Consider the following 10,752-nt stretch of genomic DNA (forward strand, 5'->3'; position numbering starts at 1 on the left):
TGGATCCTAGTTGGGTTCATTAACCACTGAGCCACGACGGGAACTCCCTGCACGTCATTCTGTGTGCCAGGCGTGGGTCACAGGTGTGCAAAGCTCTAGAGCCCTTCAGCCTCAGGCTGGCCAGGTAGGACTCGGAACAGCCACGCCCAGAGCAGCTTACCCCTGTTTACCCCATTTTCTGTGTGTGCTGCAGAGAGACTGAGCTGGGATGTTGGAAAGAACTGTGCTAGTGTATTTCATGCATCTCCACCTCCCTACCTCTGCTCACATGGGTTGCTTTGCTGGAATGTCTACACTGAAATTGTCTTGGGACCTTTAAAGCTCTTCTTGGAGTTCCTGCGGTGGCTCAGCAGTAATGAACCTGACTAGTATCCATGAGGACGTGGGTTTGATCCCTGGCCTCACTCAGTGGGTTAAGGGATCTCACATGTCCTTGAGCTGTGGTGTAGGTTGAAGACCCGGCTCGGCCCCCACGTTGCTGTGCTGTAGGCCTGCAGCGGCAGCTCCAACTGGACCCCTGGCCTGGGAACCTCCACATGCCGTGGTTGTGGCCCTGAAAAGAGACAAAAAAAAAAAAAAGCGCTCCTCTTGGGTGATCCCACTTCCGCTCGCTCCTGTCTTTTCCAGGCTTCCAGAAGTCTTTGCACCTCTGCTCTAATAGTTAAAACATTTGGACTTGGATCCGAACAACATTTTGAGACTGTTAGCTCCTTTCCCCCTCTCTGTCTTCCCCTCCATCCAAACTGGCTCTCCATTACTCTGGAGAGGAAGGAAATAGGGCGGAAAAGGGAAGGAGCCTGTAAGCCTTTCTCGCCTCTGTTTTCCAGAAGTCTAAGTCCTTAGAGGAGCTTCGAGGGTTTTACCAAAACGATAAAAGGGAGGGGATTTCTTAGAGACCAATTCTCTTGAGGAAATGCCACCCTCCCGCCCCAGGGCCCTACCCGCAGAGAGAGAGACACCTGAAGTAGCACATGGGGGACGGAAGAGTCTGTGTGTCCTAAAGCCTCAGGAACTGGGACTTATTTCTTAGCAGATCGTTCAGGGGGTCTGTGTGGTATTACTGAAAATGTAGCACAACTCTGGGGAGGGGACCTCAATAATAACCCAGGAAAAATGTCTTTCCGACCCTATGAAAAGAGTCTGAAATCAGAGCTTAAGTTCAATAATAATAACAACAGTAGTAACAATAATAATAGGGAGTTCTTGGAGTTCCCGTCGTGGCGCAGTGGTTAACGAATCCGACTAGGAACCATGAGGATGTGGGTTCGATCCCTGGCCTCGCTCAGTGGTTAAGGATCCGGCGTTGCCGTGAGCTGTGGTGTAGGTTGCAGAGGCGGCTCGGATCCCGCGTTGCTGTGGCTCTGGCGTAGGCCGGTGGCTACAGCTCCGATTCAACCCCTAGCCTGGGAACCTCCATATGCCACGGGAGCGGCCCAAGAAATAGCAACGACAACAACAACAACTACAAAAAAGACAAAAAAAAATAATAATAATAGGGAGTTCCCTGGTGGTTAGGACTCGGCGCTTTCACCACTGTGACCTGGGTTCAGTCCCTGGTCTGGGAACTGAAAGGCCACATCAAGCTGTTGCACGCCACAGCAAAAAGAAAAAAAAAAAAAAAAGAAAAAAGAAAGAAAAAGAAAAATCGGTAGAGAGATGAGTCAGCAATTAGTAAAAATATTAAAAAATCTATCTTGTATGCTTGAGTTTGTGAACTGCGATTCATATCTGCCATGCACTCTATTTTTTTTCTTTTTTGTCTTTCTAGGGCTGCACTTGCGGCATATGGAGGTTCCCAGGCTAAGGTTGAATCGGAACTGTAGCCGCCAGCCTGCACCTGAGCCACAGCAACGCAGGATCCGAGCTGCATCTATGACCTACACCACAGCTCACGGCAACACTGGATCCTTAACTCACTTAGCGAGGCCGGGGATCGAACCTGAATCCTCACTGATGCTAGTTGGGTTCGTTAACCGCTGAGCCACGGCCGTATACTCTTTATTTATATGCTGGATGGTAAACTTTGGGGAAATAGGCACTGAGATTTGCTCCTATTTGCAAAGTGATGGACACTGTCCTGGACGTGGTGGGTGTCCAGGAAGCACTGAACTGAATGGTAATTGCTCTGTAATTCTGGGCATCACACTAGCCATTGCCTCTGGAGCGTCCTCTGTAAGTCAGTCTGCGGCCCGGCAAGTTCTATTTGGTATATTCACCCATCTAGCAGGAATCAGCGTCCGTCTCTCTCCTTAGGGGAGAGGTAGTTCAACCCCTTCCACCACCACCTTCCCCTTTCTCTAAAGCAAACATCACAAAAACAAAGCCCAAGCCCTCGGAGAAGGAGACGGGAACAGGGGTGTGGACCACGGCAGCTTTCACCCCGCTGCGTCACTACAGAGCAGAGCAAAGAGTCTTGTTCTGCCTTCAGGTTCCCACGGAGCAGCATCCGCTTTCTAACACTCCAAAGGAAAGTGGGGATGCCCAAGCTGGCAGGGGCATCTGAGCTCAACACTTACCCGGTCATCGAGGGTCTTGACTGTGACCTTGTCGTTCTCCCTGCTCTGGATCATACCCTTCACGTACAGTTCCTTATCGTCCACCGCAAAGCAGGCTTTCTTGGAATCGAATGGGCGGTTCTGAGCCTCGATTCTCTCCTTCTCTGATTTCCGCAGGTAGGGAGCTGCCTCTCCAAAGACGGCCATCTCTGCGTCAGAGCTCATGGCTGCAGGGGCTGGGGAGACGGGGGGCTGCTCAGTCTGAAGCCTGGGGAGCGCTCCCGAATCTGGTGGGCCCTGCTCTCTTACTTACATTCGGACAAGGGGGCGCTGGATTCAGAAGCTCCTGGGATTAACCTAGGTCTTGAGGACTCTAGGACCAGTTCTAGGGGTCTGGCGTGGGCAAGCGGGGATGAGCTAAAGGGAAAATTTTACTCTAAGAAAAACATTTGAGGGGTCTCTTGAGTGTTGACTTGGAAACATCTTAGTCCAGCTCCAGGCACGGAAGCCGGAAGCGATGAGAGGAAAGCCAAGCTGAGCCCAATAAAGGAGGCCTCGGAAAAGACTTCCTTGATTACATGTCATGTTTGAGCCCCATGGTCTGTGTCACTCCCAAATCTTAAATGTGTCTTGGGAGTTCCCGTCGTGGCTCAGTGGTTGACAAATCCGACTAGGAACCATGAGGTTATGGGTTCGATCCCTGGCCTCGCTCCGTGGGTTAAGGTTCCGGTGTTGCTGTGAGCTGCGGTGTAGGTTGCAGATGTGGCTCGGATCCCACATTGCTGTGGCTCTGGCGTAGGCTGGTGGCTACAGCTCCAATGAGACCCCTAGCCTCGGACCCTCCATATATGCCGCAGGTGCAGCCCCAGAACAGACAAAAAGACAGAAAAACAAACAAACAAAAAATCTTAAAGCTGTCTGAAAAGAAGTATTGGAATGTTGATAATTCTTAGGAGAAACTTCAGGCAGTCCAGTGAAAAGTGATGACTTGAGTTACAGGTAGCAAGGTGATGGGAGGCGTGATGGTTTAGGGCAGTGGTTCCAAACTTGAACATGCCCCAGAATGAACTGCCGATATTGTCAAAACACACATGTCTGGGCCCTAACTGCAGCGTTTCTGAATCCGTCGGTGTGGGATGGAGCGTGAGAATATACATTTCTAGCATGTTCCTGGAGATGCTGATGGGCTGGTCCAGGGACCACACCCTGAGAACGGCTGGGTGTAGGGCCTGCCTGCTCCAAGTGCGGTCCTTGAACAGGTTGCATCAGGAGCTTGTTAGACATTCAGAATCTCAGACCCACCCAGATTACAACAGCAGCATCTGTATTGTAACAAGCTCTCCAGGTGATTTCTGGGCATGTGATAAAATTGACAAGTACTGGGCTGAACGCAGAGGTCTCTGAACTTCAGTTACTGGCAGCATCACGGGGTGACAAAGAGTGTCTAATTAGATTAACGCCTGCCTAAGAACTCGCTGCCAAATGTGTCTATTGGATGTGGTGTTTATGTGTCTGTCTGCCTCTCTTTCTCTCTCCCACTCCCTTCTAAACACTCCCCTTTTGTTGATTCTGCTTTTTTAAAATGTTTTTTCCTGCTTAGAAGCTAGACAGTCTGGCTTCAGTCCCAGTACTGAACTTGGTCAAACCACTGACTCCCCCGAAAATGAAGAGGCCAGCCTAGCGCATGTCCAGGGCCCCTGCCGGCAGGTGTGTGGCTTTCTGGTTCCTTTTCCTCATCTGCATGTGTTCCTTCTGCTCCCTCTGGACCCCCCCACCCCCCACCTGACCCTCTACTTCTTCTCCTCACATCTGCTCACTTCTCTCCCCCTTTTCCTTTCTCTCCTTTTTCTTTTCCATTTACTCTCCTGTAACCGCCCATAAAAATGGGGTTTAGTTATAACACGTACCCCTCTATCTCCCTTAAGAAATAGTTCATTTTTTGGTATAAAGCCTTTTACGTTTCCTATTAAAAGTGGGAAAATTGAACATTTTACCATTGTCTCTTGGAAGATCTCCCACCTCCCCCTTCTTTTTGTCTTATTTATTTATTTAAAAAAAATTTTTTTTAGGGCTGCACCCGTGGCATATGGAGGTTCCCAGGCTAGGGATACACTTGGAGATGTAGCCGCTGGCCTACACCACAGCCACAGCAATGCATGTTCTGAGCCCCATCTGCGACCTATGCCACAGCTCATGGCAACGCCAAATCCCTAACCCACTGATCAAGGGCAGGAATCAAACCCGCAACCTCATGATTCCTAGTCAGATTTGTTTCCGCTGCGCCACGACAGGACCTCCCCACCTCCCCCTTCTTATACTTTATGAAAACCTCACTGGTCACTAACTGTTGTTTCCATTTCCCTCCTTGTGATTCTGAGGGTATCTAGTTCTACGGAAAGAGGAGCCTCTGCTTCCCTCTGGACCTTATTCAGATCAACTTGCATTTGGATTTTACGTTGGCTCTGCTCTGTAGCCATCTGTGTGCTTGTGGTTAACTTTTCATAGTAAGAGACTAGAACTTAGTTTAGCACCCACAGAGAAGGCCCCTGGCCTATGGCCATCAGGCTGGTTTAAATTTTCTCAGTTACTGCCTGGTGGAGCGGAAGAATTCACCCATCTTGCTCTCCTCTTCTCGCAAGAGAGTCCCTCCTGTTGTGGCTTAAGTGGGCTTGACTGCAGCAGTGGTTCTCAAACTCTGTTCTCTCAGAACCCCTTCACCTTCTCAAAAATGATCGAGAACCCAATGAGTTTGGTTTACGTAGGTTGTATCTACCAATATTTACAATCTTGGAAGTCAAAGTTGAGAAAATTTAATTCATTTCAAATTACTACCAAATCCATGGCGTGTTAACATAACATATTGTTATAAAAATGACCGTATTTTCCAAAACAAAACAAAACAAAACAAAATCCTGTGATGTCATTGTTTTTCATTTTTGCAGCTCACTTTAATGTCTGCTGAATAGAAAACAGCTGGATTTTCATGCCTGCTTCTGTATTCAGTATATATATATATATATATACACAGAATATATATGTAGTCGTTGTTAAAGTAGAAAAAATCTTGTGCAGTTATGAAATTTGGAAGAGGAAAGAATATTTATTGCAATTTCCTTTTCAAATAATTGTGGATATTACTTTTAGAAACTATAACACAACTTGACATGTAACTTCTGCGGTAGTTTCTTAAAGGCTAGTTGCAGTGTGGAATCTGAAACCACATCAGCGAATATTTCGTACCTGTTACATTATAACCTGTTGGTCCCTCTGGAACTTTGAATGAAACTTTTACCCATGTATGAACATCATTAATCTATCATTTGGAAAATATTGTTCACTGGATTACACAGAACCTGCAAATATTGACGTTTCATTATGCTGTATAACTCTCATCATGGCTCAGCAGTTAACAAACCCGACTAGTATCCATGACGATGCAGGTTCGATCCCTGGCCTCACTCAGGGGGTTAAAGATCTGGCATTGCCGTGAGCTGTAGTGTAGGCTGCAGACACCACTCAGATCCTGAGTTGCTGTGGCTGTGGCGTAGGCCAGCGGCTACAGCTCCAATTCGACCCCTAGCCTGGGAACTTCCACATGCCGAGGGTGAGGCCCTAAAAAGACAAAAACAAAACAAAACAAAAAAAAACCCCACGGTCATTAATATCAGCGCCAATCTCATTAGAAAATTCAAGTATTATAAGTTGTCAAGCTAATGGTGGCAGATGAAAGTCTTCCAAAATTTAAATTTTTGCTTGAAAGTTCAACTATAGTATTTGTAACAAACACTGTTCGTTGTTTTCCTTGAAATAAGGACACTTAATTGCCTTTCTTTTTTTTTTTGCTTTTTAGGGTGGCACCTGTGGCATATAGAAGTTCCCAGGCTAGGGGTTGAATCAGAGCTACAGCTGCCGGCCTACGCCACAGCCTCTGCAACATCAGATCTGAGCCACGTCTGTGACCTACACCACAGCTTATGGCAAGGCCAGATCCTTAACCCATTGAGCAAGGCTAGGGATTGAACCTGCAATCTCATGGTTCCTAGTCGGGTTCATGTCTACTCTGCCACATCAGGAACTCAGCATTTTCGACTTACACCACAGCTTGGGGCAATGCCAGATCGTGTTATAACCCACTGATCAAGGCCAGGGATCAAACCTGCATCCCCATGGACGCAATGTCAAGTTCTTAACTCTCTGAGCCACAATGATAACTCCCTTTATTTTCTCTTTCTTTTCTTTTCTTTTTTTTCTTTTTATGGCCACACCTGCAGCATATGAAAGTTCCTGGGCTAGGAGTTGAATTGGAACTGCATCTGCAACCTACACCACAGCCACAGCAACACTGGATCCTTAACCCACTGAGAGAGGCCAGGGATCGAACCCGAATCCACATGGACAACATGTCGAGTTCTTGACCCACCGAACCACATGGGAACTCCTGAAGCTAGCTTTTTAAATTAAAAAAAAAATGTTTTCATTGTCAGTATATGGCAATGAAAAATACTATGACCACAAGCATAGCTTGGTGCCATGCCTTGACTTGTAATAAAGCACCAGAAGTTTTATCCATCCTTGCTTTTGCATCATAAGGTCAACAGAGTGAAAAAGGTATTATTCAGAATTGTTTGACCTCATGAACCTCCTGAAAAGTTCTTGAGGATCTCCAAGGAACAATCGGCCACATTTTGAGGGGCACCCATTTCAGAATGGTGGCACTGTAGCATGAGAGGATCTTGTCGGGCTACAGGTTTAAGACCTTACATTATTTAGCTTGACTTAGTGGTAAGCATGGTACCCAAAGCACCATCAAAATCAAATGTAATAGAATCTCTGTGGTTGGGACTGAGGATTCTGAATTTAAGGATCTGAATTGTGGGAAACTTAATGCATGAACACTATTTTGCTTTTCTAAAGCCAGTCTCTCCAAAACCATGGCATGGCTACTGCTTCTACACAAAATGATTTTAGGCAAATATTTCTTAGTTTTAATTAATAGATGCTTATTTTAAAGTCTGTTGCCTTATTTTATAACAATCTAAGATGCCATAAATCATCAAATAAATTATTTTGTAAATAGCTAATTATAATACTCCTCTTATTGATTATAAGATGCCTCCCAAGTTTAGAGATACTATTTTGTGGAAAATGTGAAGAAAATTAGGAGTTCCCGTTGTGGCGCAGTGGTTAACGAATCCGACTAGGAACCATGAGGTTGCGGGTTCAGTTCCTGCCCTTGCTCAGTGGGTTAATGATCCGGCGTTGCCGTGGGCTGTGGTGTAGGTTGCAGATGCGGCTCGGATCCCACGTTGCTGTGGCTCTGGCGTAGGCCAGCGGCTACAGCTCCGATTCGACCCCTAGCCTGGGAACCTCCATATGCCACAGAAGCGGCCCAAAGAAATAGCAAAAAGAGAAAAAAAAAAAAGTGAAGAAAATTAGAACTGATAAAATAGGGTAAAATGTGCTATGCATTTAGAGACTGTGAAATATCTGTTTATTTTAGTGATAGAAAGCAGTATTTCCCAAATATGGTGTGCATAGGAATCCAATTGGGAGTCTTGTTGAAATGCATATATATGTTTTTAAATTTTGTTGGAGTGTAATTGACTTACAATGCTGTATCAGTTTCGGAGTCAGCAGATCTGGAGTGGAATTTGAGGTTTTGAATATCTAAATGTCTCAGCTGACGCTGACGTAGATGACCCTACTATCATAACCAGCAGACAGGGTAACTTTGAAAAACAAATCTAAGAAAAAAAGTGAATCGAGGTAAATAAAAATAGTAAGTGAATTAATAGAACTGGTGTTCAATGGACATCACAAAACTTGTGGTGGTAGTAAACAAATGAAGCCTGGAACTGGGCAAAGACCACAGTAGCTCATGGTCAAGCTATATCTTTAGGCCTCTTAAAAGGCAAGACTGGGAGTTCCGTCGTGGCGCAGTGGTTAACGAATCCGTCTAGGAACCATGAGGTTGCAGGTTCGGTCCTTGCCCTTGCTCAGTGGGTTAACGATCTGGCGTTGCCGTGAGCTGTGGTGTAGGTTGCAGACGCGGCTTAGATCCTGCGTTGCTGTGGCTCTGGCGTAGGCCGGTGGCTACAGCTCCGATTCGACCCCTAGCCTGCGAACCTCCATATGCCGAGGGAGCGGCCCAAAGAAATAGCAAAAAGACAAAAAAAAAAAAAAAAAAGGCAAGACTGTCCACCTGAGATTCAAGTCACTACCAGTTTTGAAGGAGAGATTTTTCTCCTTTCACGCACAACTCTAACCAGGACTCAGAACCCAGTCAAATTAGTCGTCTCAGAAATACTCTTGCACAAGTGTTGTTCGGCCTCCTCGAATGCTTTAAGGGATGGCATGTTTCCATTTTGGGGAATTTTGGGAAACCATTGGCAGGTTTTGCAGGCCAAGGATTCTTCTCGCTTTAAGCCAACATCTGGCTTTCTGTGACTTCAGGATCCTCACTCTGGCTCTTGGTAACAACCGAAGGAGTTCAAACCTTCTTCCCACAAGACAGCTCTTCCCTCATTTGATGGCTACCCTGAGTTCTCCTTAGCTTTGTCTCTTCCAGGCTAGGTAGCCCCGGTGCCATCTTCCTCTGCCTCTTCCGCGACATGCATCTGAATCTCCTTTACCATTGCGAAGAACTCACTCCTGTTAATCTCCTAAAGTGTGACATCCAAGCCACATGTTGTCCTCTCTCAGCTTGTGCCCTCACCTCTCTTGGCCTAGGTGTCAGGCCTGAGGTGGTGACTGCCTTCTGGCAGCCCTGTCACACCGCTGACTCACCACTCACTGTCAAGCAAAGCCCCTCGATCCCCTGCGTGCGTGCGGTTGCTAAGCCAGATCTTGTCCCCATGTTTATGCAGCCGTGCTCTGGGACCCAGGTGAAAACCATTTATTCTTGGCTGATAAACCTTGCCTGGTTAGGTCTGATCCAACTCTCTAGGCATGACTCAGGCTGTCCCTAGGGAATCTGTCGCCAGAAAGTCTCGTAATTAGCCTCTTCTCTGTTTTCGGAGCTTGACCTGTTTCCAACCCTCCACAGCTGTGTCCCTTCCACCACCAGCTCTTTTCCAGTCTTTAGGGGTCAGGCAGTGGAGACAGCCACCTCAGTCAACCTAACGGCTGTCACCACCTTCTGAGAGCTCCCTGCCCCCTCTTTCTGCTGTCACTGCACCATGACGTTGCTCTCAACTTTCGTTCCTCTCCGGGGAATTTCTCAGCTCCTGGATCTTGTCAGCAATGGTGTGGTCCTGACTTAATTATACTTTGGTTTCCTTGGCCCTAATTCATCTTGAATTACCTCCCATAAACACAGGTTTTGAGGGGGAGTGTTTTTATGACTCCACTGGACATAGTTTGGCATGGTCTCTTTCTCGGTAATACTTGTGAGAAAAGGCAGAGATGAGTGGGTTCAAGGGTGCAGACTCTGCTCCAAGAACAGCAGGGTTAACCCTTGTGAAGCCTGAATCTTGATCCTATGAGCATCATGTTCTGGGCTAACTACGTGTCTTGACCTGGAGCTTGCATGTCAAAGTTCTGCAGTGTATTTTATACCTATTAGTGTGGCGAGCAAGTTTGGGAAACCATCCTTCCTAAGGTAAAACCTGCATATTTGGTAATCTGCCGTTAGAAAAACTTAAGTAACGGACTTTAATTTCATCAATTTGAGCTTCTTATCAGGGTGGCAGGAATAAGAATGGATAAAACAACGTTTGCTAATTTCACTTATTATGTCCGCAATCAAGATGAAAGTGACTCTTACCTTCTTGGTTCCCAAAGTGACTGTTAGTGTCCTTCAGGAATGAAGCGTCTTCTCAGCAGTAATTCCAGAGATCAAAAATCAAACAAAAACAAAGAGCAAATGAACCACAGAGAGTTTCAATAAGTCTAGAAATTGTGACAACCTGCGTTCAGCTACATTTAAATAGGGACACAGTGGATGGTGTGGGATGGAAATAGATTTTCTTTTTTCCCCTTTGGTTAAATATTATTCTTTAAATAATTGGTTAATTACAAAATTTGAGTATCTTCTGGTCTGCAGAGTACTGTGTCAGCCCCTTAAGGGGGTATAGAAAATGATAAAGACAGTCTCTGCCCCAAAGGAATGCAAAATTTTGTAAGGCTTAAGAGATGTGCTTGAATAAATCCTTGAACAAGGAAGACTAACACAAATTCTGTAAAAGTCTAAATGGAGTGTAATGAGGGCTTAGATGATGCTTCTGGCTGAGAGTGGGGCCTGGGAGGGGTCAGGGAA

The 10,752-nt window shown here is 46.2% G+C and overlaps 1 protein-coding gene across 1 annotated transcript in view; it reads right to left on the reverse strand.

Moving 5' to 3' along the window:
- The window catches only part of MYH13 (myosin heavy chain 13), a 62,809-nt gene extending 52,493 nt beyond the window's left edge, over window positions 1-10,316 (reverse strand). The window contains exons 1-2 of the mRNA XM_047756828.1: window positions 10,261-10,316; window positions 2,517-2,731 (exon numbers count right to left, since the gene is read on the reverse strand). Of these exons, the coding sequence (XP_047612784.1) occupies window positions 2,517-2,720 (204 nt within the window). The 5' untranslated portion in view covers window positions 2,721-2,731; window positions 10,261-10,316. The remainder of the gene's footprint in view (window positions 1-2,516; window positions 2,732-10,260) is intronic.
- Between the last annotated feature and the right edge of the window lie 436 nt (window positions 10,317-10,752).

Source organism: Phacochoerus africanus, chromosome 14, assembly GCF_016906955.1.
Source record: "Phacochoerus africanus isolate WHEZ1 chromosome 14, ROS_Pafr_v1, whole genome shotgun sequence".
Classification (NCBI taxonomy): domain Eukaryota; kingdom Metazoa; phylum Chordata; class Mammalia; order Artiodactyla; family Suidae; genus Phacochoerus; species Phacochoerus africanus.